This window comes from Equus caballus, chromosome 1 (genome assembly GCF_041296265.1).
Source record: "Equus caballus isolate H_3958 breed thoroughbred chromosome 1, TB-T2T, whole genome shotgun sequence".
Lineage (NCBI taxonomy): Eukaryota > Metazoa > Chordata > Mammalia > Perissodactyla > Equidae > Equus > Equus caballus.
In genome coordinates, this window is record NC_091684.1 from 187324601 (window position 1) to 187351983 (window position 27383).

Sequence of the window (27383 nt, forward strand, 5' to 3'; positions counted from 1 at the left end):
ATGGTGTTGCATTTGCATTCATGCCTCTTATGAGCCAAGGAACAAAGGAGCAGGCTTTTGACCCGGCGAGTCAGCTGCAGCAGTATTTTCGCCCTCGCACCCAAGTAGCTTTCTCAGGAGGGAGTAATCCTGATAGACAGCACTAGAACACACCAGTTGTCTGCTGCCTGTTACAGTTCACCCCGCCTGATTCAGAGCTGGAATCTTTGTTACGCACTACAAAGGAGCCAGTGTAAACACAACCAGCAAAAATGCCACTCAAGTCATGGCTCTAATTTACTGCCATTTAGATGAGTCATCAGGGGCATTTTCTTTGATATCTTTTCTCCAGATCACTACAGGTAGTTGTCATGAGTCAGTGTTGGTTCAGTTTTCATACTCCGGAGATAATGGATCAACTGCTTTCTCCTAGCCTCAGTGGTTCTTGCTTTCTTGCTCTGAGCAGTTCTCATAGAAAAAGAGTAAGTGCCTTCTTCCTTGTGTCGTAGCCTGTTTCTCTGCTGTCTTGCTATTGGACTTTATTTATTTCTGTTTCCGTTTATTGCCCATTTTAACTTGTACTTTGTCCCCAGTGGAGTGCTCTGATTTGGCCGTACGGCAGGCAGTCACAGCAGCCTTCCAGGACCTCTGCTTTTGTTTGTTCCCAGGAAACTTTGTATGATTTGACAGGTAAAAGAATGATAGGACTGTCTCTTGCTTGTAATGAAGCAGCACTTACAGTGAATTTCAACGTAGCTACATGAGGTGAAGTCAGGAGCTTCTCTCAAGCTCCCTTAGGAATATGTACAGTCAAATTGTGTGTTCTGGATACTGTGCCTCATGCAGCAATATCTCCCTCTGCCGGCACTGCTGTCTGACCGTGGCCCTGCTGAGTCTGGTAAGATGAGAGAAAACTTTGAGGTGGCAAAGATATAAAATGGTGAATTACGTCACCTCACAGCCATTTCCAGTTCCCAGAAGCTTTCCTGTCGGGGTGCCCTCTTACTTCCCCTCATATTTAGTTTTAGAACACAGTGGCCCAGTTGAGCGTGCCAGCCCTTGATGCCCTCATCTCCCATTATTATTTTTGTTTTTAAAGATTTTATTTTTTTTCCTTTTTCTCCCCAAAGCTCCCCAGTACATAGTTGTATATATTCTTCATTGTGGGTCCTTCTAGTTGTGGCATGTGGGACGCTGCCTCAGCGTGGCTTGACGAGCAGTGCCATGTCCGCGCCCAAGACCCAAACCAACGAAACCCTGGGCTGCCTGCAGCGGAGCGCACGAACTTAACCACTTGGCCACGGGGCCAGGCCCCCATCTCCCATCATTTTAAGTAACAAATGTTTAATGGCCCCTTCCAGTTTTTAAGGAGATCATTGCTTTGTGGATGATGATAATGTGCTTTGTCTGTGTAATATTTTATTTCTTTGCCCATTTTTGTACATAGGTAGCAGTAAGAGAGAACATATCTAGGTGGTCCAAAGTGGTAAGTGATTCTCTCTTCTAGACCTTTAATTGAACTCTTGGCAGCTGCTTTTATTAAAATATAAGCAAAGGCTACAACACGATAGGTGTCAATTGCAGTCACTACTCATTTGTAGGTCCTTGCAGTCCTGGTGGAGTTAAAATATGGTTCACTTGCTGAATTCTTTTTTTCTTTTTTCTTGCTGAGGAAGATTGGCCCTGAGCTAATATCTGTTGCCAATCTTCCTCTTTTTGCTTGAGGAAGATTCGCCCTGAGCTAACTTCTGTGCCAATCTTCCTCTTTTTTGTATGTGAGTCACTGCCACAGCATGGCCACCGACAAGCGTCCAGGAACTGAACCCAGGCTGCCAAAGTAGAGAGTGCTGAACTTAACCACTAGGCCACAGGGCCGGCCCCTCATTTGCTAAGTTCTTAAAGCAGAAGTTCCCCAACTGTTTCTCATGATGCCCTTAGTGTCTTAGTAGTATTTTCATGGTGCTTCTAAGCTGCCCTCCTTTCTTGTTCCACATTGATTTCTGCATGGTCCTTACTTTTTAGCCAAGTAATGCAAAGATATGAAATCATTGGAAAGAATGTAGTGAGATCTGATGCTCTATCAATGAACCTCTGTGAACTGGTAGTTCACCTGTTATTCCACAGGTATTGCTGTTTACTTTGAAAATTGAAGTTATCTGTGGCACCCCTCAGTGTCTGCAGCTAATGTTTGGGGATACCTTGGCACACAATTTGGCAACAGCATATCTAAGGCCATCTTCAAGCCATTAATGTTGACTTTTGTGTCAATATTTGTCCCTTTGTATCTGGCTTATTTCACTTTAGCATAATGCCTTCCAGATTCATCCATGTAGCATGTGTCAGAATTTCCTTGTTTTTAAGGTTGAATAACAATCCTTTGTGAAGTGAACATCATAACCACTATGCGACGGAACCAACATTCCATTGTATATAACACATTTTGTTTATCCATTCATCTGTCGAAAGACGCTTGGGTGGTTTCCACCTTTTGGCTGTTGTGAATAATGCTGCTTTTAACATTCATTTACAAGTATCTGTTTGAGTCCCTGCTGTCAGTTCTTTTGGGTGTATACCTAGCAATGGGATTGCTGGGCCACAGATAAATTATCTATGTTTAACTTTTTGAGGAACCGCCAAACTGTTTTCTACAGCCGCTGCACCATTTCACATTCCTCCCAGCAATGCTAAAGGATTCCAATTCCTCCACATCCTTGTCAACACTTGGTATTTTCAGTTTTTGGTAATAGCCATCCTGTTGGGTGTGAAGTGGTTTTGATTTGGATTTTCCTAATGGATAGTGATATTGAGCATCCTTTCACGTGTTTATTGGCCTTTTGTATATCTTCGTTGATGAAATATCTATTCAAGTCCTTTCTCCTATTTTTATTTTTACTGCTGAAAACTGTAGTGGTCTGCTTGTTCTGAGACTTTTCCATATTTTGCACACTGTTTCTTGAGTGTGATCACTGAAGTATCTGTTCCTTTAGCTCACATTTTGACTCATGTATTGACATGAGATGTCCTTGAATGCCAAGAGCTCTTCCAGTCTTTGCAGCTTGCGCCTGTGCTTAGGCACTCCTTCACCCCTTAGCCAGGCTTGCTCTGAGCCTAGTGATCAGCCCAAGTTGAAACCTTAGATATTGTCAGGTCTTTTGTGAGCTTGGAGGTGGCTTTCTAAATACCCATATACTTAGCTGCTTTTGTATGTCTTAATTTCCCAGTTTTCCCCAGCCTCTCTTCCTTAGGTGACCTTAGATAAGGGTCTATTGTATGTCTCTGCTTTTCTTGCCCTGGGTGTTTGTGGATCTGAAGTTGCCTTGCAGCTTCTATAAGCAGTACCTGCCCCTTTCCCACCTGAGTTCTGAGATGATACAGAGGCAGGCACCTTGCATCAGTCCTTCAGGTGTAGAACAGGTTGGAACAGACATGCACAATAATTTGCATATCAGTTCTGCTCTGCTTCCTGTGGTAGAAGGAGGCAACTTGGAACCAGTCTGCTGCTGCTTCAAGAACAAGAGCACCATTGCACCAGGGACGGGGTCGGGGGACAGCGAGGGAAGCTCTGCTACCATTTTCAAGATGGCTTTTTCTTGATTGAGTGTTTGCTTGTTGCTGTTAACTTTTCACTGTTTTCCAGAGCTCCAACAAACTTGGTTCAGACAGTCCCTGCTTGTTTCTTTTTTGATGTTTCTCTAGGGTAATGAGAGCTTGGAGCTTTCTAGTCTACCATTATGCTGACATTCCCCCTATTGATTTTTAATACAGTTTTATTCAGTGCAAGGCATATATGTCATCATATAGTCCATCCTTGTGTTGATTGTGTCACCCAGTGCTCATTCATTTCGTGACCTCAGGAGGCTAGTTCTAGAGGTTGAGGACATTTGCCCTCAGCATTGCAGCCCTGCTCTAAACCTGAACTTTAATATTTTTGATAAATTTTCACAGGGATTTCCATAGCTAGATCCTCCATAAGGGAGTGGGGTTTTTTGCCCAGTCATCCAGGGCTTTTTGCCAGACTGTAGAAAGACCTAAGGTTTTGTGAATATCTGGATCTTTCCCCAAAGGCCCATTTTGCAGATTTACCTCCACCACCTTCTACCATGGTATTACTGTCTGCAGGCTGTATATGGCTGGTTTTCAGAAAGATCACAACTCTCAAGTAGTCAGCGGTATGCTGGTAAATGGTAAGGATTGACTTTCTGGCCAAAAAAAAAGCAAGCCCTTTTTGGTCCCATTTGTTGTTTTCTGTTCTGTAAATACTGCCACTATAGCTGATTTCAAGCTAAAAACATGGCACCACTGATCTGGGAGTTGGAAAGAGACACATTTGGCTCTTGCAGGCTGGCTTTAGCACTCCACTACAGTTAGGGAACTCCCATTGTAAAACAAGTGGCTAAGAATCAGAGAGTCCGTGTCATACAGCAATCCAGACTGGGAGGGCCTGAGAGAGCTTTTCTTTCAATGGCTTCCAAGGTGGTGAATTAGTCTGTGAGCAATGCAGGGAGCTCCTCCTGGACTTCGCCCTGGAGTACTTTCTTGCAAGTGACATTTCTATCTTATCAATGAGCTCTCCTGAATGTCCTTTTATTGAATGATTCTTTGACAGCCTCTAGAATGTGATGGTTCTTTCTTACCTCAGGATTATTTGATGACCTTTGATGATAGTTGCAGTTTTTACCAGTACCCAATCACAAGTTAGCTGTAGTCTTTAACACTTACGTCAGGCACCGTTCCAATCTCTAATGATCTCCTGGGAGTCCACTGAGGTGTAATAATTGGTTTCTGCCCAAGGCTCCTGTCTTCCTTCCTGTGTCAGCATTGAAGACACTTTTAAAATAATTTGAGCGTTGGGGTCATAATGTCCTAGACTTTAGACCTCAAGACACTGCCTGCGAGACAATCCTTTGTAAATCTTTTATTGATTATTTTGGCTTAGGGCACTATCAGATTCAGATTTCTTTCTCCTGACTTTATTAATAGGCTTAGCAGCATCCTTAGGTGGAAGACACAAAACCCAAAGAGTACCACTAGTCTGGGCTGTCTGTCTAGGAGGAGAGGTCGTAAGGAATACTAGATTATTTTTCAAAGATTAAGGTGTCCTTGGTGTTTGTGGCACACATTATTCCCAAAAGTTTCCCAGATTGCACCAGGCCTTGAGTTTTAGTTAGTTTCATTAGCCAACTTTTATGTGGCGTGAGTCAGATGGAAAGCAGAAGTGTTCCTGTTGTTTCTCATCTTCTCCACCAGTTTGCCTTGTCAGAGCTTTTAGTTATAGCCACACTGGCAGATGTGTGATGTGTGACACCTCGTTGTAGCTTTAATTTATACTCCTCTGGTGACCAGTGATTCTGGGAACTCTGTCACTTGTTTATTAGCCTTTTTTTTTAATGCTTTTGTCAAATTGAAGTTCTGTTTATTTGCCCGTTAAAAAAAGTTGTGTCTGAGGGGCCAGCCCTGGTGGCCTAGCGGTTAAGTTCACTATGCTCTGCCTCAGTGGCCCAGGTTTGGTTCCCGGGTGTGGACCTGCCCGACTCATCTATTAGTGGCTGTACTGTGACAGCAACTCACATATGACAGAGAGGAAGATCGACACAAATGTTAGCTCAGGGCGAATCTTCCTCAGCAACAAAAGGAAGCTGTGTCTTTCTTGTATAGATTTGTAGGAGCTTTTAAAAATATATTTTGAATATGACTCTTTTGTCAGTTAAATGTGTTGCCGATATCTTCTTCCAGGCTGTTACTTGCTTTCTCGTTCTCATAATGGCCTTTTTTGATAAACAGACAATCTTAATTTTAAGGAAATCCAATATGTCAATGTCATATAATTAGTGTTTTATGTATCCTTTTTAAGAAATCTTTGCCCATCCCAAAGTCAGTAAGATATTCTCTCTTGTTTCCTTTTAGAAAGCTTGATTGCTTTAATTCTGCTTTATCATCTATGATCTAGCTCAGATTAATTTTTCAGTATGATATGAAGTAGGAATTGAGCGTAATTTTTTTCTGTATGGATATCCAGTTGACCCTGCATCACTTACTGAAAAGACCAGCTTTTCCTCACTGCAGTGGATCATCTACCATAAATCAGGTGTGTACGTGTGTGTTTGTATATGCATGGGGGTGTGTGTGTGTGGCAGGGTCTGTTTCTGGACTCTTTATCCCATTGGTCTCTTTCTGTATTTTTACACCACTATCACATTGTCTCAAATACTTGGCTTCATAGAAATAAAGGCATGTGGACTGGGAAGGAAGAAGTAAAAATGTCTTTATTAGCAAATAACATAATCCTATATGGAGGAAATCTTGAAGCCTATATAACAAAATGAGCAGAACTTATAAGAAAATTTAGTGAGGTTTAAGATTGAAAGTCCACATATAAAAATCAACTGTATTTCTCTATATAGCAAAGAACATTAGAAAAATGAAGTAATACATTTACAGCAGCATCAAAAAACATTAAATACTTGGGGTAAGCTTTATAAAATATGTGCAAGCCCTTTATCTTCCAAACTATAAAACATTGCTGACAGAAATCAAAGAAGACAGATAAATTAAGAGGTGTACCATGTTCATGGACTGGATGGTGAAAGTTTTAATTTTTTCTTAATTCATCTATCTTCATCAAAATTCCAGCATGCTCTTTAAGAGATATTTACAAGCCCATCCCAATATTTATATGGAAGTGCTCAGGGCCTAAGCAAGTAATATTTAAAAAGAATAACAAAGTTGTAGGACTTACGCTACCTAATTTCAAGACTTACTGCAAAGCTCAGGTATTGAAGGCAGTTTGGTATTAGTGAAAGGATAGACATGAACACAAGAAGAGTCCAAACATAGACCCACACGTATATAGTAACTGATTTTCAGTATAGGTGCCAAGGTAACTCAACTGAGAAAAGGTAGTCTTTTCAACAAATTATGCTGGAATAACTATGTATCTGAATGGGAAAAAGTGAACCTTGACCCTTGCCTCATGATCATATACAAAATTTGAAATGAATGATTGACCTTAATGTAAAGCCTAAAACTATAAAACATAGGAGGAAACATAAAAGAAAATTACTGTGACCTTAGGGTTGATAAATGTTTCTTAGAACACAAAGAATACTAATCTCAAAAGAAAAAAAGAGGATAAATTAGACTTCATTAAAATAAAAATATTTCATCAAATAATACCATTAACTAAATGAATAGACAAGCCCAGACTGGAAGAAAATATTTACAATACGTATATCTGGCAGAGGACTTGTTTTCAGAATATATGAAGAACTCTTACCACTTGGTAATCGGACAAGCAACTTAATAAAAAAGATGGGCAAAAGAGATGAACAAGCCCTTCACACAAGAAGATCTGTGAATGGCCAGTAAGCATTTGACAAGATGCATATCATCATTCAACAGGTTATGCAAATTCAAATCATGAGATACTACTGCATATACAAAAAAATGATTAAAAAGAATGAAATGTCATGGGGATGTAATGTTTAGCATGGTGATTATAGTTAATAACACTGGATTGTATATTTGGAAGTTGAGAAGAGTTCTTAAGAGTTCTCATCACAAGAGAAACAATTTTATAACTATGGTGATGAATCAGATCTTAACTAGACTTATTGTGGTGCTCATTTCACAATATGTACAAATATGGAATCATATTGTACACCTGGAACTAATGTAATTTTATGTCAGTTATATCTCAATAAAAAAACTGATAAAGCAAAAATACATTCTCTGTTTTGTCTGTTCCAGGTTGTAGTATATTAGCTACAATGAATAGTAAAAGATGTATATACATTTATATATTTATATGTATAAAAAGACGGTCCATAGCAAGTGTTAGTGTGACTGTGGAGCATCTGGAATTCTCAGATGGCTAACAGATGTGTGAAATGGTGCAACCACTTTAGGAAACAATTTGACAGTTTCTTATAAAGTTAATATGATCCAGAAATTCCATTCTGGATATTTCTCCAACAGAATTGAAAACATATCTGCAGAAAGCGTTGTACCAGTGCATTCATTACTGTTTTATTCATAATAGCCAACAACTATAAACAACACAAATATCCATTAACAGATGAATGGAGGACCAAATTGCAGTGTGTTCTTAAAATACAATGAAATATTATTGCGCAATAGAAGGAAACAAACTACTGTTTTTTACAGCAACGTGAGTGAATCTCAACAGCTTTGTGCTAAATCAAAGACTTCAGATACAAAAGAGTATTGTCAGGGGTTCTGCTGAGCTGGAGAGAGCTGATCGGCCAGATGTCAGAGTAGCAGAAATGAAATTAACAGTCAAGCCTTTAATCGCTTACTATGATAGTGTAAGCAAGAGGGTAAACTGGAGAAAACACCGTTATTCCATTTTTTCCCGTGGAATGATGCACCTGGTTGGGGGTCGGGTGGATCAGCACAAACATGGAGGTCATCTCACTGCTTAGGGAGCCCTGAACTGAAAGCTCTTGCAGTTTTATGGACCCACGTTTGGGGGGTGGGGTGCAGGGAGGAGGAGAGAGTGAATGTCTAGGAATGGAAAAGGACTGTCATTGAGTCGGAGTGGAGAAGTGGCCCCCCTCCCCCACCCTTTAAGGAGGTCTCTTGAGGGGGCTCCAGATAAAGAGACTTCTGAAGGGCTAGGACTGCAGATAAGCCCAAGAGCATGGCCAGCCAGGGCAGCCTGAGTCCTTGACAGCAGCTCCGTCTAGAGACTGCAGTGCGTTGGTTGTACAAAGTCTTGTGTAGGGAGGGAGGCAGCTCCCTCCTGTGAGGCCTGCCAGGTAAAGCCTCGGCAATTGCCTATGTTTGGGTCTGAAAAATTACACATAGGTTTTTGTCCAGGAGCTGAACTCCTCAAGTATACATTGTATGAGCCCATTTCTAGAGAACTCTAGAAGTAGAATCCAGTTTATGCAGTAAAGGAACACAGCTTAGCGGTTGCCTGGGATTGGGGAGTGGGGTAGACTTATTGCAAAGGGCCTCGAGGCAGCTTTTTACCCGGAGTCTTTGTTATACAAACTCATCAAATGTACGCTTAAAATGGATGCATTTTTACATGATGTAAATTATATCTTGACGTTGTTTTTAAAAGTCAAGAAAATAAAAAATGATTTAGTTGAATCATAAGTGTACTAGTGAACATATTAGTGTTTACTGCAACTTACAATTTTTAACTGTAAGTAGTGTAAATACAAAATGTGGAATTATATGGGTTGGATCACATTATGTTGTTTGCGTGACTTTATTCAAGCAGCTGAAAAGAAAGTGACAGTGTAAAGAATCATGATTACTATCTGAAATTTGTTTTTTTATTAAAATAATCTATTTATATTTGTATTTGTATGTTATAAAACTTTATCATATATTGGCATGAAGCAATAAAACTCTTGTATCTTAAAAAGTATTTTTCAGTTTTTTTATTGTAGAAAAATATACATAACGTAAAATTTACCATTTTAACCACTTGTGAGTGTATAGTTCAGTGGCATTAAGTACATTCACATTGTTGTACAACCATCACCACTATCCATTTCCAGAATGTTTTATTTGTCTTTTTCTTAAAGAGTCAAATTTCTATAAGATTTGTTATGAAATCTTTGAATTCTTTTGAAATGTCCCTCCATCTTTCTATATAGCATGCTTATATTACTGCTTCTTGATGCCCCCGCCCCAGTTTTATAATTCGTTGACTTTCTGCTGTCAAAGATGCAGAAGATGGATATCAGTCATGTCATAGGAAGGAAAAACAACAACTGTAGGTATTTCAAGTAGAAAGGGCCTTTGTATAGGGGATTAACAGCTTACAAAATTATTCCAAGTGCTGGGAGAGATGTCAGGGACTATTTCTAGACCATGGTTCGGGGTCATGATATTGTTGCAATCTAGAGGTCAGAAAGCTGTTATTGCTGCCACCACAAGTGACTGTCATGTCCAGGAGGCTCGTGCTAGACATTAGACTGCAGAGTCCTTGTCACCAGAAACACTTGTGTCTGTCTGACCTTACATGCTGATAGCAGACAGATGACCTCTGCCTTGCTTTCTTCTTCTGTATCTTGCTGGACTACATGTACTTGGTAGAACCCTTTTTACATTCAGACCAGAGACTGAGAAATGTGATTTTTAGCTGTTCACCTCTTCCAAATAGAAAGAAGAGTGAAAGGTGGGAGAAAGTAGCTACAAGGATATAGGTCTCTTTGACGCCTCTGCTCTCAGTACACACGAACATATTCTGTTTTCGCATCCTTCCAGTATTGTTATATGGTAATGTTGTTTACACAAATATATACTGTTTGTGTTGTTCTGGTTCTTTAGATGCTGTTCACAACTAATACATGTAGTATGTTTTGATTATTTTCCCTTCCCCCTCCCCTGCGCAGCTTTTTGCTATCTTACTTATTTTGTTGCTTAAATTTTTGTTTATTTACTATTGAATCAACACCAAATTCTTTGTCGTTTATTTGAATCTCTTCTCAAACTCTTCTTTCTTGAACAAATTACTCCTGAAGTTTCCTTAATGCCGTCAACTTGGAACGATCTCCCTCTGTGTCTGGTGTATAGCTATTACATGCCAGACACAGATGGACCTCTTCTGTGGTAGACCTGTTTACCAACTAGGGTCTTCTCTTTAGTGGTTTACTCCCTTCTTTCAGTGGAGCGCATTCTCTGCCAGCTTCCTGAGAAAGAAGGTAGGGATGGGGGAAGGTGAGTTTTTTTTTGTCATATTTGTTTCTGTATAAAGAAAGAAATACTTTATAGAATATTGCTAATATGTATTTTTCCTATGCTCTGAGTGCTGTCATATGCTCCTAGCCAGTGAGAACTAAGACTGCAGACTGTTCTGTATGCTCTCCACCTGTGAGTGTGGCTTTGCATTCTGCCATTTGACTTTTGGCAAACAGTTTTGACTAAGTTTGTGACAGGAGATGTGCAAGTGATAGTGATGGACTATAGGAAATAAAGAAATAGTGCATACTGGATGTTAACATGCTGTTATGTTGGTGACTCCCTGTGCCTTCATGTAAAGGTTGGGGAAACAGAGGCTGAAGACCTGCAGGCTTAGCGTTGTCAAACGTCTCTTGACGTTATGAAGGGTATCAAATGCATCGCTCTGATTTGTGGATAACAAAACAATGTGGATATGCCATAATTTCAGGGAATTTGAAGAAAATGAGAGATCATTACAAGAATGATGCTGGGAATGCATCTCCATAGGAATTATGTGGTGTCGCTACTGTGTAACTCTAATTCAGTTACTTTTTTCCAGGGAAACATTTTCTATACCAGAGTAAATTATTTTGCTTTTCCTTTCTTTTTTCTGTTCACCCCTTCTCTAACCATTATTAGACAAATGTTAGAGCTTTTTATTTATCTCCTGTGTTTCTTAACTTCTTTTTCATATTTTCCTGTTACTCTGTGCTGCATTCTGAGGAATTTCCTCCCTTCTGCGTCTATGTCATTAATTCTTTTTTCCGTTGTTCTCTAGTCTTTTCTTCATCTGTAGAGTTTCAACTTCAGTGAACGTACTTCTGATTTTTATGGTTTCTACTTGGTTATTTTTTATATCTATGCTTACTTAATAATTGCCTGCTCTTTTTTTTTTTTTTTTTTTGAGGAAGATTAGCCCTGAGCTAACTACTGCCAGTCCTCCTCTTTTTTGCTGAGGAAGCCTGGCCCTGAGCTAACATCTGTGCCCACCTTCCTCTGCTTTATACATGGGACGCCTACCACAGCATGGCGTGCCAAGCAGTGCCATGTCTGCACCCGGGATCCGAACCAGCGAACCCTGGGCCACCAAGAAGCAGAACGTGTGAACTTAACCGCTGCGCCACCGGGCCGGCCCCTGCCTGCTTGTATTGATTGGTTGTATTGCTTTATTCGGCAATTTAAAAATTATACCTATTTTCAAGATTGCTTTAACTCATTCAGGTATGAATCCCTACCTCTCTTTTTTGTGTCTGTAATATTTTTCCTTACATCAGATTCTTTCGTATGTCTTATAGTTTTTTATGGCTATGAGCTTATTTTCAGAAGAAATTATCTTGAAAAGGAATGTGGGTCATGACCTACTTTTTTTTTTTCCTTTTAAAATTTCTAGCTGGACTGTGTGGTCTGAGGTTGCTAACCAGTTTTACGTTAGGTGATTGTCTCTAGTACAAAATTGGATTCCTTGCCCACCGTTGCAAAGGCTTTTGGTTTTGGTCTTGGGTAGTTAACTTTTCCACCTAATTCATTGGGTGCCTTATGTCTGGCTAAGAAGTTGAGCAGGTGGTTGGTGATGATCTCATTGCTGTTTAACGAAGGAAGAGTCTGCGTAGTTGAACTCTAACCTTTAAGGCTGTTGGGTCTCCACATTCTCATGGACTGCCTGGCTTCAAGTCCCGCTCTCTAACTGTGACGGTTTGATTTTGACACCTGAATGTTTCCCTCCCTTTTGAGCTTATCTGTGTTTTACAAAATATATTTTAAAGTATTTCAGTCAGTATTTCAAAGTTTGGAATGGTAGGTATCAGGAGGCAATTCAGCAAATGCTTAATTCTTTCAGGCAAAATGAGATTTGAGTTTGCAGTTTCTCAAAATAGTCAAAAAAGAATCAAACTGAATGCAGGACCTGGCGTGTGGCAAATTATCATTTTGCGTTAGTGAAAGATTATAGGCATACTTATTTCTTTCATTGATATGAAGCTATTATCTATTGAAATAATTTTATTTTAAACAGTATAATCAAATATAAACTTTACCTGAATTTGTTCGTTCAAGTGTAGATTAACACATAGTACATGGTTCAAGGTGTTGAAAATTTGAGACATGCTGATATAGTCGTTGTCACTATTTCTGCTTATGATTCTTCTGCATAAGTCACCATTTTTGTTAAAGAATATTATTGTGCGTATACAAAGAAATATAACTGTTCTACAAATGGGAAACGTTCCCAGAAATGAATATAAATGTTTTTTGAAATAAAATTAGGGAATATTTCAGGTTCGTGTAGTTATGATTCCCACAAATGATAAACTTGGTTACTTACGTTGCAAGTCAGATCAGTAACTAACTAGGCTGTTGCTTCAGGGTGCAGCAGGTGGCCTCTAAGCAGCTTGGTGAGGAAAATGTTTGCTAAAGGTGACAGAATGTACCTACCCTGTTTCCCATATGCACTAGATCATTGGTAACATAAGGTCTTAGCTTCCGGAAGTTGTTAAATTTAAGGTCAGGGAGTAATTCCAAAGCATTTCAATAAATAAAGTACATTTCCCTCAGCTGATAATATTTCCTTTTTGATTCCTGCATGCTAAGACAAAATTTGTAGGCTTTTTTCTAGATGACATGCAGTGTAGAATCCATGTGAGGTGTGTGTGTTTATGTATTTGTGAAAGATGTTGCACAGTATTAGTTGCATGATATATCGTGTGTGTGTATATCAGGCATGAGATTGATTGCGTTTTGATAACATTCTAATATGAAATGGAATACTTCTTGCTGGTTCTGTAAAAGATTATCTGATGACTTTTGCTAGAAAGTAAATAATGCTGTATATTCTCTTTTATTTTACAATATGTATTTTAAACTGCTTATTATGGAAAATTGCAAACGTCCAAGAGTAGAGAAACAGCATAATGAACCCCTGTGTACACATTACCCAGCTTCACCAATTATTTATCCTTCATGGCTCGTGTTAATCTTGTTTCATCTACACCCCAATGTCCTGCCTGCTTTGTGAATCCTGCTCCCCTCTCCCTGCCATCTCTACCCACCACTGCCACCCAGGATGACATATTAATTAGTGTTACGTACTCCCACTAGGAGGCTTAGAATGTGTGATTGCTGTTTTGTAGTAGTTTTAATATTTATGACAGCGTAAGATTCAGTTTTCGGTTTCTCTTCATTTTCTTCACAGTTTATAAAAGGTTTTCTTACACAATTAGTATAAAATGTCAAGTTATTCATAAAGCCTTTTGGCAGTAGTTGTGGTTGTATTGTATAAGTCAACACATCAAAGAGATGCAATTTTCTTGGAAGAAGTAAAATTCTTATCTTTTAAAATGAAAGATCATCAGTGTTTTTTGGAAAATGTCTTAAAAAATTAACAGCACACATTGCTTAATTTATTTAATACTTTGGAACACTGTACAATTGTATTACTATTAATTTTATAAGTAATATTTTCAATTCAGTGGGTTTGCCATTTGAGGATTTTTTTTAAAAAAATGTGTTTTCTGAAACATATTTTTAGTGAACATATAATTCTAGATCCTAAGAAAGCCTTTATAGTATGATGAAGAAAAGAGCTAGTACAATACTTATATATAATTTATAGTTGAAACTATCTTATAATTTTAAATGCAAGAAGAATAAAAGTGTTTATTGAAGGAAATGTCCATGTAGTTTGGCTTCTTATCTTTTTCCTTTTTCTACTATGTTTTTATTTTACATTAACTATGGAATATTTATTTTAGGACTACATTCTGATTACATACTTTTCATTAATGAAAACGTTTATTAAGAATGACTCTTAAGAAATACATGAGCTTTTTATAGTTCCTCAGGGAAGTGAAGCTGATGGCTGTTATTTTCTTGAAATTGAACAAAAAAATTAGAGCTGTAAGCCTACCATTTATTTTACCCTCTTTAAAGATTTTGTTTCTAGTAATTGTGTTTTGCAACCTAGAAGTTATCTTTTAAAAGGCAGAAGCATAGTTTGCACGCAGCACTGTCCATTGGGAATGATCAGGTTCTGTAAATTTAGCAAATTGCATAAATCAACATTGTATTAATTATACAGTGTATGAATTGCTATTAATTGTCCAAAAAGCAAAAGTGTTGTTATTAGAGTATATTGATTCTCATATATATGCCTCTATTTGTTAATATCTCTGTTAGTACTTATTGTTAAACTATATAAGCTATAGAGAATTATTAAATGGCTTTTTGATAAAATCTGTTAGTAAGCAATATGATGTATGATGAATTAATTAAGACCTTATTATTTTTACTTTATTATAGAACAACATTTTCTGATAGCTGTAGTTTTATTTGATTTCAAGTGACTGCTCATTCTAGTTTCCATTATAGATCAATTTAACTTGCTCTAATACTTTTTACCTTTGATTTGCCAACAACTTCCATTAGTTGTGTGGAAATTCAAGCCTTTGTGTGAAGGAGCGTGTCATTGCATCAGAACTTGGCACCTGCGTGAATCTTAAGAAAACAGGCTGTTTGTTCCCTAGAGAAACTATTCTATAAGCTGACTTTGTTTTTATATTCTGTTCTGTGCTAGATTAAGTGATTTAGTTTAGTTTGACCTAGGGCAAAACGTTTCAGGATATTTTAGAAAATCCTGTATCTGATGAACTCTCTGAAAATAATGCTAGCTTTAAAGTTTTGGTTTTAAAAATTTTTATCAGTAGGCTATGCAATGCCTTACCCATTCTCAAAGTGTCATTTGCAACAGGCACTGAAAACTATTGCAGTGTTCCAAGTGCTATATTATTTTGCCCTCCAAGTTTTGAAAACATGAAAGCCATATATACACATGTAAGTGTGTGTGTGTGTGTGTGTGTGTGTGTGTGAGTGTGAGGAAGATTGGCCTTGAGCTAACATCTCTTGCCAATCTTCCTCTTTTTGCTTAAAGAAGATTGTCACTGAGCTAACATCTGTGCCATCTTCTTTTATTTTATGTGGGATGCTGCCACAGTGTGGCTTGCCAGGTGGAGCTAAATCGGCGCCTGGGATCCGAACCCATTAACCCTGGGCCGCCGAAGTGGAGCACACGAACTTAACCACTATGCCACTGGGCCGGCCCCATGACAGTCATATGTTTTAAACACCATATATTTATTTCCTCTTAATTTAATGTCCTTCTGTGACCTTCAGTGATGGGAAGTAGTTCAACTTTTTTGATAGTAATTTCTTGATCACTAAAGCATATAACACAGGGGAACTATCTGTGACAAACATACAGTAGTCATAATATAGAACAATTTAATATTTATTAGAAACTTTTTAAGTTTTAGAATCTTGAACACTAAGACTATTGTAAATAGTCCCTAATTGAACAAAGAAATCTGATTATTTTAAGAAATATTTGCTTAATTCTCAGGAAACTCTTTTATTCATTTTAAGCCTTGCTATTCCAAAAGATTTCTATCATATATTAATTTGCACTTTTCACTCTACTTAAATTAAGTAAGCAAGCAAACAACCATAACAAAGTATAGATATGAAAGGTTAATTAGGCAAGAATAGTTTTCTCAAAGTCTCAAGGCAGTCATCAAGGTTCGTTCCTTTCTAATCATTTTGGATTGCTCAGACGTAACGTGGCTTCCTTCAAAGTTTGCTGTCCGATTTCAATATTATTAATTAATAGTTATTAGGTTAAAAATAGCACATATACATGGTTTAAAAAATCAAATTATACAGATAGATATAAAATGAAATAAAAATACTTCTTTCCCTTGCTTCTCTCTCCCCACCTCAACTCTTAGGCCCTTTCTTCAGAGTAACCACGGGTAGTAGTTTCCTGTGTGTCCTTCTAGAGACAAATCATATAGATTTGCTCTATGGTTGTACTGCATTTTATTTACTAGTTTTCTATTGATGAACGTTTGTGTTAGGTCTGTTTTTCTACTAGTTATCCATCCATTCATCCACCTGTCTGCCCATCAAAAATATACTGAGTACTTACTGTTTGTCAGACACCCTTCTGAGGATCAGATAAAGGAGAAGATCCAGGGCCTTGCTTACATGTAACTTGTATATACATAATTGGCTGAGATATATCAAAAACAATGAAATGAGACCTAAATAAATGAGTTTCATGAAGGCAGCAGCATATAAAGGATGTGATGAGAGAGGAGTTTCTACCTTAGATAGGAAGGCCAGGCAAAACGTTTTTGAAGAGATGACTTTTGAGCAAGCCCTAATGATGAGAAAAATGGTTTAGAGAGCTAGAGAAGAGGAGTCTAGGCAGAGGGAATAGTAAGGATAGAAGTTCTGAGGCAGGAATAAGCTTGGTGAAGCCAAGGAACAGAAAGAAGTCCATGACTCGAGCGTATCTTCTCTTACACAGGAGTACTGCTTCAGTGAGTATCCGTGTGCATACAAACATGTTTTAGATAATTTTCTAAATACTTTTAGTGGTGGAACTGAGGAGTCAAATGGAATATGCATTTTAAATTTTGATAGCTGTGGTGTGGGGCCACCCTTATCCCTTATCCTTTCTCCCTAAACCACTTCTCGCTTCCCCTGGCTCTGAGGAACCGGAGTTGTCTGGAGCCTGGTAGGGAGTGGGCTGTGGTGTGAGAAACGTGAGTGAAAGGAATTCTTTTTGAGAGAGAATGTGCCAGGGACTGTGAATGTTTGAGAGACTTTTGTCTAATAATATAAAAATCCAGCTGTAGAACGTATGCGTATATTGTATATGTTGACTTATGCGATAAAGTATTTGGCTCTCAGAAATATACTGCTCTCCTTTGGCCTTTTAATGAAACCATTTGAATGCAGAAATTATCAACATTTCTCAGTCTAGGAAATGCAAAATTTGGAGTTTTTTGGAGTCATACTTGGGTATGAGGCAGTGTTATGAATGATTTCTAGTTTGACACTATTGGATTCAGTTTACACAAATTTCTGATTTAACTAAGGAGGGATTAGGGAAAAAAATGCGATTAACCAAAGTCAGCCAAAAACCTTTGCCATAATGTGCAAGGTAAGAAGGGCATCTTCTATTTAAAATAAGGTTTAAAAAATCTTGGATGTTGTTGCATTGGCATATGAAATCCCATTTTTTAATGTCTCTCTATCAAAAAGCCATTGTTTAATTTTAAAGGATGAATGTCAGAATTACTTATAGTTTTTTAGGCAGATTAGAAAATTTAGACTGGTCAAAGAACAAATTTTCTTTCATAAAGTGTTTTAGTGCTGAATAAATAAGGAGAGTCAAGTGAGGTTTGAGAACATAGAGATGTTTGTTTAAATTTTTTCCATCTACATTTTTTGATAAGGTGAAGTTAGGAAATTTTGGCAGATCTATTTAGATTCCCGTGTAACTATAGAGAGAAGGGGGCATACGTTTTCCTAGTTATTATGTATTTTTCCTTTCTTCTACATAATAAGACTCACTTCCTTTGAGAATTAAAAACAACTTGGGAGGAGTGAGTTTAGGAATCGGTGATGGAGAAGAATTTAATTGAACAGATACTAATATAGTATGTTCTGTCCATTATAGTAAAGATTTTGTTTTTCTTTTTTAACATGGGTAATTCTTTCCAGCACAACTTATAAACAAACTTTAGTTGGAAATCAATTTTATTTTGCTACTTGGACCTGGTATACATTAGTAATGATAAAGCAATTAACTTATGTTTTGTCTATGATGTACTAAATTAGCATTTTGATTAAGAAGTCTACTTTATCTGATGTCTACTATAAAATCATCCCACTAGTTTTAACTTGAATATATAATTTTTGATTGAAACAATTTTGATTGATATCAAATCTTTAAAGTGAGTCTAAGGAAAGGAATCAGTATTTTATTGGTCTTAATCCTTTGTCCTAAAATGAATAGAAGTGCAAAATGTGTTGCATGTTTACTGAAATCTCCTATCCTTATTACAATATGTAGATATATGTTATAATCATTTGAATCATTAGAACATCTAATTTTTGCTTGACAATATGCAAATGTGCCATTAAATCTGTTTTTTAAGATTTTTCCAGTTTAATGTCTGAATCCAAATTCATAAAGAGTTGGAAAAATGAGATGTCTGAGCTATAGGATTCACAGGGATTTCATATGAAGCCTATTTAATCAGGATAACACTGTTATTAATATTCATAATGTCAGCTGGAACACAAATGACAGACTATGGGGCCTAAAAATTTTACTTGGTGAATTTATTAAAAGTAGCTTAAAAAATTAATGGAATTTAAGTAAAGTTGGTGAATATGAAAATCTTGTGTTAGCAGAAAAAAAATCTCTATTAGAACTTTTTTTAAGACCATTTTGCATTGATGTCTTTTGACAGATTTCATTGGTACTTAAAGAAGAAAGATGCATGAATGGTCATTTAAGAGGATTTAAACACATTGGCACATTAATTTTTACATGAATAATAAGTACTTTCCAGAAGCAATTAACTTACAGTGTACAAGGTATGAATTGAAAAATAAGACTGTGACATCAAGGGCAAAGCAAATGTGCTGTACATTTTAAACTTAGTGGCAGGACTTTTTAATATTTTGATTTATTTTATTTTTATAGTTTGCAGAAGATATGACTTAGAATATGGTTATTTTAATGCATTTGAAAGCATGTTAGAAGGGCGATAATGCTCCTTCACTCCCCCAAAGTGTTGATAGTGTTAAACATTATCCTCTGCAAGTATCGTTGGCATTTATCGGAGATTTAAACATTTGTTGTGCTTTTGGTAATATTTGAGACTGTGCTCAATTTTGAAGAAAGTCAAAGGGATAATTCTGATTGGGTTTAGTTGCTTCAAATACATATGTGTTAACACAGACTTACTGATTATAGCACAATTTAAATGTATAATAAATAAGCTTCTGAAGGTTTAGTTAAGAACCATCTGAGTAGGATACAGGTCAGTTTGTTCTGAATTTTAGCCTAAGGAAGTAAGAAGTTAGCAATGGCTTAAGTAAAATCAGGTTGCATTTTATTTTCTGTACTATCTGTTACTCTTTATGTTTTAAAATGTGCTTATAATGACATTCTATCAGTGCTCTAGTTTTTATTTTTAAAGTTCACTAAAAACAGTTACTTTCAGACCATTATGTATAGTCACAGTAATACTGAGTATTTTGTTTTACGCTTTCCAGAGATTATTTTTCTTGCAAATTTTTAGGACTTAGAATAGCATAGTTTAGTTATTTGCTGTAACAGTCCAGTTAGGGTTTACCTGTGCAAGAATATAGGCATTGGCCTGGTGTTCCAGGGGGTACTCTCAGTTTCACCTACAGTCTGTCAGCGTCATATATGAATGGTTTAGTTTCATTAAACCATATGAGAATTGCATGGTGGGTTTTGGGACTCATATTCATATTGATCGGAAAAAGCATTAATTACCAGGGTGTGTAGAAATTATCACATGTAAGCCATATATTAAAATTTTTTGTATAAGGAATAAAATAAAATTGATAGATTGGTTCTTGTTATTTTTTCTAGTGGCTTTTTAAAAGTTAGGTTTTGGGGGCGTTTTTTGTTGTTTTCTCCTCTGAGATATTCACTCACATGCCCGGGAGAGGGCAGCATTTTACTGTGTCAGGCTCGTGGAAGAATTAGCCCTGTTAGACTGTCAGTGTTTCTTGTAATTACTCCCAGTATATTTGTTGCTTGCTTATGAATTAACTTGCATTTATGGAACTAAATCATTCCAATCATTTAATTACACCTGAGGAGCTGAACTATAATTGCTTGCTTCCAACTAGGATCTGATATGGCTTGAGCCGTATTAATTTGGTGTTTACTTTTCTGAGTGCTAAAAGCATTAAAATGATTGTGCAATGGGATTACATTTTACTAATTGCTGGCATTCATTAGCTGGGTAAATGATGAGGAAGAGTGATTGTATATTGCAGAGGGATAAAATTATGGTTTTAAATACTATATTACTAAGCACATTAAGACCTGTAAGACATGTTTTAAAATACTCCAGAGGTTATTAAAGACTGTATTTTCTACATGTCTTGCTATATGAATCTCTTATTAAAAGACTGCAATTATTATTAACCTTTTTGGGCAATATGTAGGGAAATGGCTTCATTGACTAGAACATATTTCTTTGATATTAATAACTTCCTATATTTTCAGCTAATCCAAAAGTAAATGAGGAACTTAGAAAAAGATTGCCAACTCCAGATCAACATATTTAGAGAAAATTGGAAAAGGAGAAGCTGACTACAGCTTTATTTGAGGACTTTTTAAAGAACGCAGAGTTCTAGCTGTGAGGTAAATCTAATTTTATTCTTCTTAAAAGCATGCCAAAAAAAAACTTGCATACCTTTTATCATGTTTATTGTGAAAACAAATGCAAGAAAGAAATAGCAATAATTCCATAAGTTAATGCTAGTCTTTATGTTTAAAAAAATTAGAATAGCTTTCTTAAATTACTTTTACAAGTGTAAAATGTTTTATGTGAAAATATACGTTATAAATTCAAATCAATAAACTTTAAGTTTTTTGATATAAAGTTTATGACAAATAGAGTAAAAATTTTATTTTTCTTAAATTGTTGAAGTTATAGTTGGAGAAGACTTAAGTTAAATAAATTAAATGGTTCTCCAGCCAAAGGAGCAAAAATGTCTAGAAAGCTTAACTTAAACTGTATTTACTAAAATATAAATGTGAAGGAAAAAAGCTTTTTCTGAGAAAAAAAGATTTAATTTTACCTGTTGAAATACGTGGTTAATTGTCTCATTGTAAACATTTTAGAAAACCATTTATCCTGTAAATTCTCTGTTAAACAAAGGTAAGGTTTAGGTGTGTTCTGATGCATTGTTTTAAGTTTATTTATCTAGAGTTTGCTTTATTTTAGCTTCAAATCTTGGAGGAAAAACCAGAGACTTTGCCAGAGCAAACAAGAACAGAAGTACCAATGGAGGACCGGTCAGACGGCAAGGACTTTTCAGGTATCGATACCAAACCCAGGTGTTGTGCTAGTTCCACGCACTGAATGAAGTGTGTTTGTTCTGTCCAACATAGTAGACAGAGGCGGACAAGCACACACAGAAGGAGGCACACACAGAGAGGCCCCCATACTGCCAAAGAGACACAAAGAAAGACACACAGAGGAAGAGATCTTGAAAGAGGAAGCGGGAAACAGACTGGGAGAGAGAAAGAAACACACATAGACACAAAGTGGTAGAGAGAGGAGATAGAGAGAATGAGAGAGAGATACATACAGAGCAGTCCACTCAGAGAAAGAAACAAACGGAAAGAGAGCTACAGACACAGGAAGGGAGATGCTGTACTCAAAGAGGGAGACACAGACACACATATGGAGGCACACATAGAGAGAAAGACACACATGTATAGACATACACAGAAAGATACACACATCAGTACTCAGAGAAATACCAGAGTAAGAAAAACACAGCAAGAAAGAGAGAGAGACATACAGTGAGAGAGACAGGGGAAAAAGAGAGACAGAGAGAGAGAGGCACAGGCATACACCCAGACACACTCAGAAAAGAGACACACAGTGAAAGATATACACGTATACAGAGAGAGACACACACACACACTGAGAGGGAGACATATGGATACAGAGATACATGGAGAGACACGTGCACACCAAAAGACACACCCACAGAGAGAGGGAGTCACAGGGGACCAGAGAGTCAGAGCGGCACAGACATGCAGGGATGTGCAGATGCAGACAGAGAAAGATGCTCCCAGACAGACAGAGAGCCATGAAGACAGTCAGAGACAAGGGGGGAGAGAGAGAAAAAGAGAAAAAGATACACACAGATATGCACAGGTGGAGGGAGGGAAAGTCAGAGAACAGTTTGAAAGACTAAGACCACCTCAAAGGGGGAGAGAGAGAGAGAGAGAGATGAGACATGGATGGATGGATGGATGGATAGATCCTTGAGAGAGAGAGGATAGAGAGCTAGATAGAGCGCATCCATCCATAGAGCAAGTAGAAGGAGCCAAATGGAAAGAGGTTTAAAAATGTTAGGTTTTAAGTGGAGGTCTCTTGCAGTAAAATGTTGCAAATCTGGAATCCTTAGGAAATGAATCATTCTGAGTATAGTAGTGCATTTAGTTGGCTTAAACTTTTTGTACACTGTTTTTATTTCCTCTAAATTTTATAATTTTAAAAATAGGATTATTACCAAAACATTGCACACATCTCTCCCTGTTTTGATTCCCTCTACCCCAGTGGGGCTCCTTTTTTGCCGTATGTCAACCACACTGTTACATTTTTCAGAAGGTTAAAGGCCATTTTGGGGGACTGTTCTATCATCATTGTACTAAAGAAGTTAATAGCTATGCATTCTTTTGGGGTATAAAAAAATGCTATGCTTTCTGAGTATACCTTTTTTTTGATTTCTGTATTTGTTTTTGATTTCCATATTGTTACAAATTTTCTTGCAGTTTTTGTCCACTGTTAGCAACCTTTCTCTGCTTATTTGTGACTCTAGGCTGCTTGTTAAGAGTTTAGAATCCAAGTAACTGATTGAATTGTGTACAAAGTAGTAGCAAGTAATATCTGAGTAAGATAAGTAAAGATTTTTAATGCAAAGTTAATAGTTTTAGTGAATGGACTTTGTGACACTTTGATCCACTGTCTTTATATTCAAGTTTGTGGTAAGTAGGTATTGGTCTGAAGCTGGGAACTAACTTGTAGCTTTTTTAACTCATATATGCAAATAAGCAAACAAACATTCTTTTGAAGAGCTCAGAGCAGTTTTATTCAATTTATGTACAAAATAAGACAAGAGGAAGTAAATAATGATGCCCCTGTTGCTTATGTTCCCTATTCAGAGGTCACATTCACTGTGAAAGTCATGTTATTCAAATTATGGAGAAAAGGATCTTTAAGGAGCCAAAAGAATTATTTTTAGTATCCAAAGCGCTAGAGGCTGTGGAGGAAATACTTCTCAAAAATGTAAAATAACCAGGAAAGATGTTAAGGAAGGGAAGCTGCTGAAGCTCTAGGACGCTTACGGAAAGGAAGGTTTCAGGGCTAATGACATAGATGCATAAATAGTTTGCAGGAGGCACAGACCACAATAGACGTGACTGAAACATCATTAAGAAAATTTGCATTTTTACAGGCATTTTTTTGACATTGGAAATAGGACTAAGACATTCTTTTATATAGAAGGCCTGTTAATGAAACATTATTAAGAAATAAAATTAAACAGGTAAATGTAGTCTCTTTTGGGTTTTGTGATAAGTGATATGTTTAAACAGTAAAATCTCACATGCTGTCTGCCGGATGTCCTGGTTCATGGGATTTATCAGAGTACATTTTGCTTTAAAGCTCTCTCTGGCACTAGTGTTCAGAGTCTGCTCTAATAAATAATTATTTTATTTAATATTATTTTACTTATTTAAGAAATTGAGCTAATTAAAACTTGTATTACACAGATAGGCTTTTGCATTGTCTTACACATTCCATCATAAAGAAGCTGATGTGGCTTCTTGTTTCCTGGCTTTATTGTAGAAAGACTGCTGAAGTATTTGAAGTCAAAGAGTTGATGACATATATAATGAAACAGATACAACCATTTACATTTTTCTTTGTTTTTGTCATTATAGACAGTTTGGAACATGTGAAGCTAAGGTTGGTAGGTGGAAAGGGTGAAGACATTTACAAACTGTGTCCAGGGTTCTTTAAGTAGTTAAAAAACAACCCTGAATGAATGAAATGTTTAAGTTGATGCAAGCAATATGTGAGAGAATAAACGCGTGTTGCCAAGTGGGCATTGATAACATCCTCTGCTTCTTGAGAAGTAAAAGGTGTTTTGCCCTTTTGTGAAAACTTTCTGTTTTTCAAGGTTCTTTTTTTTTCTGATTGTTAAGAAAAAAGTGAAATGTCATAATCAAAGGACATTTGTTGAGTCAGCCCTTGGAAAGAATGAGTTGTTGTGTTATTGGTTGTTCGGCCCTTTTTAGCATTTGCTTATTATTTGCTTCATTATGTAAGAAAAAAAGGCATGGAGGTCAGAAATCTCTCCTGAGTAATTATTTGGAATAGTATGGTAAATTTCTGGATATTTCTTATATTAAATTTTGGTGATTTTTATTAAATTAGCAGAAAGGGTTTAGTTGTTTTACAGTGCACAACAGTCGGCTGGAAGTAGTTTATGTATTACTTATGAATAACTGTGTCCCCCGTGACTCGACATACCTACAGTAATGTAAGGAAAAATGAAGTCTGGATGCCAGTTAAATAGAGAAGATACTGAAACTTACTTAAATTTAGAACCTTTAGGGGTCAGTGTTCCCTAAGAAAGGTTAAAAAAGGTTACTGTGCCTACCCCAATTAAATATTGTCTGCTATCTTTTAAATATTTCTTACCAATTGAAGGTTAGAAATGCTAAGAATTACAGAGCTTGAAGAGGCTTTAGACAAAAAACTTTCAATTTCATGAATTTCTTCAGTATTATTTTTAGGTTTGTTATTTTAGGAGATTGTAATTAATATGTATTTTATACACAGAGTAGTTATTTTCTTGTATGTATTATCTCAATTTGGATATGAATCATACGTTTTTAAACCATTTTCTTTTAAGCGTAAAAAGTGAGCATGGTTTGAAACTTGAGATGAAAAAGCACTTCTAGAACTGCTGATGTTACGGGGTCCTTACGTGGTGCAATTTCTTGGAGGCTAGCAAATATATAAAAAATCTTTTCATGCTGGATTTAAGTAAAAAGCAGCTGTCTTCTTTATTTTAGAATTGGACTAGCAATTCTCTTTTTGTAGCCATGATTCTTATGGTTTTTCTACGAACAAAACAATTATTTGGGACTGAAACCTAGCAAAAGGTAACTTGTAGGTGGTTTGTTGGTTTCTTATTGAGTCAGAATACTATTTATTATTGCTTGGCATTTGGAACCTGTCTGCCACCATCAACCTCTTTCATTATTAGTTCATTTCTCTTTCTCTCTTTTTACAAAGTATGTATTCTTTTTACCTTTGTCCATCTGTTGTTCTGTAATTGGATTATATGTAAAACTACTGCATGATTTGCAAGCATTTTGTAAGAGTAGACATCTATTAGAAACACTATAGAAAAACATTTATGATGCTTTTAAAATGTCTTTGATCACTATGACTAAAATATAATTGTAGAATATCGTATCATTTTCATAAGCTATTTTATGTTTAAAGCATAGAGGAAGGAAATGGCAAGTTGCATAGAATGGACATCCATTTCTACCAGCAAGATGGCTGGTAGAAAAAAAAAGATTCCTTAAGCATTATCATCAGACACTTCTGGAAATTCAAGGTTTTGAAACTAGCTAGATAATTAATCATTCTGTGTTAAATTACAGGACTTGAATTGTATTTAATAATTGGCTTTCTAGTAAGTAATGTTATATTTTCCCTAAATAAGAAGTGCGGTTTGGTGTTTTGTTTCTTTTAAAGCAGAAGGTAAATTGCACTGGAGAACCAGTGCATTTAATAATTTCAATAAAATTTTTTGGTAGGAAGAACACAGGTTTTTGGAGCTAGATAGACCCGGGTTTCAATTTTTCAATCTATCACTTACACCTGCCTGGACTCACGTGCAAATTTCATAATTATTTTTAAGCCTGGATTTTCTTGTGTGGAATAGGGAGAGAATTCATTTAGGACTTTTGTGAAGATTAGAGACTGTGTTTGTAAGAGTCCTACTGTAGTCCTGAAACAGGAAATGAGCCCATGATGTACTTCACATAGCAGAGTAGTGATTTTCACTAGTGTGCTGGTGGTAATGATTTTTACAGATGCTAAAACAAAAAAAAGATTGACATATTTTACAGGGCCTGAGTAAATGGTGGTCGTTGTTGTCATTGTTATTCCATCTAGCTGTGAAACATAGGTCTATAAAAAAGTTTCAAAAGTATTAAGAAACATAAATAATAGTGTTTGAAATGATTATTAGTTTTGTAAGCACTCTATTCTTTTCAAATATAATGTTACCAATATCATTAGAAACTTGATTTTTTTCAAAGTATTGTAGCATATATTTGATAGAATGTAATGTAGCATCAATAATATTAATTTAGGATAAAATCTAATTCTGTCTGTATTGAAAACCCAATTGAAATAAAAACCTTCAGACTAGGGGCATCACACAGTGTGCTTTTTCCTGTTGTCAAGTGTGAATTTAAGAATGCATTTTTTATTTCTATCTGCTGTAGAGGGATTTAAAAGACTGATTAAATTTACTGTTTATCTCCATAGGACCTCACTTAATAGAGTTCTGGTAGCTTCTTACACATGACCATCTAGAATATTTGAGAGAGTGGTTTTAGGACTACTGGCAGCTCGCCAACAAGGATTGATTCCTTTCCAGAGGAAATGCTAAGGCTACTCCTAAAAAAATGATTGAGGTTCTACTCTTTTATGAAAAAAAATAAATTTCTCTTATTTTAAATAAATTTATTAAAAAGGATTCTGGGTGTCTTTATTTTTTAAACTTGATAGAAACGATTCTCTTACTACTCTTGGCCTCCAGTAGAAAAACAGAATGTGAAAAAAAATTGATTACCAGGGCAACATGATTTTCTAAGTGGTGATAAAATTTCTTACGAACTGTGTTTTGAGATTCATCATTTGTGATATGAATAATTATATATACGTATGTATATATAAATTATATATTTTTTTACTTTTATTTTTTAGCACTTTTTTAAATAAACTTTATTTTGTAGAGCAGTTTTTCGGTTCACGGCA

At 36.4% G+C, this 27383-nt stretch overlaps 1 protein-coding gene across 27 annotated transcripts in view; it reads left to right on the forward strand.

Annotated features, from left to right (window-relative positions):
* MIPOL1 (mirror-image polydactyly 1) overlaps positions 1-27383 on the forward strand; it is a 302394-nt gene that overhangs the window by 34878 nt on the left and 240133 nt on the right. For 10 of the 27 annotated variants that reach the window (XM_023624241.2, XM_070274371.1, XM_023624247.2 and 7 more), the window contains 2 exons: positions 20798-20935; positions 21522-21615. In XM_023624241.2, coding sequence (XP_023480009.2) covers positions 21582-21615 — 34 coding nt within the window. In that variant the 5' untranslated portion in view covers positions 20798-20935; positions 21522-21581. Of the gene's footprint in view, positions 1-11587; positions 11902-18995; positions 19123-20797; positions 20936-21521; positions 21616-27383 lie in introns of all 27 variants that reach the window. The other 17 variants (XM_070274302.1, XM_070274359.1, XM_023624223.2 and 14 more) reach the window with 5 other exon arrangements.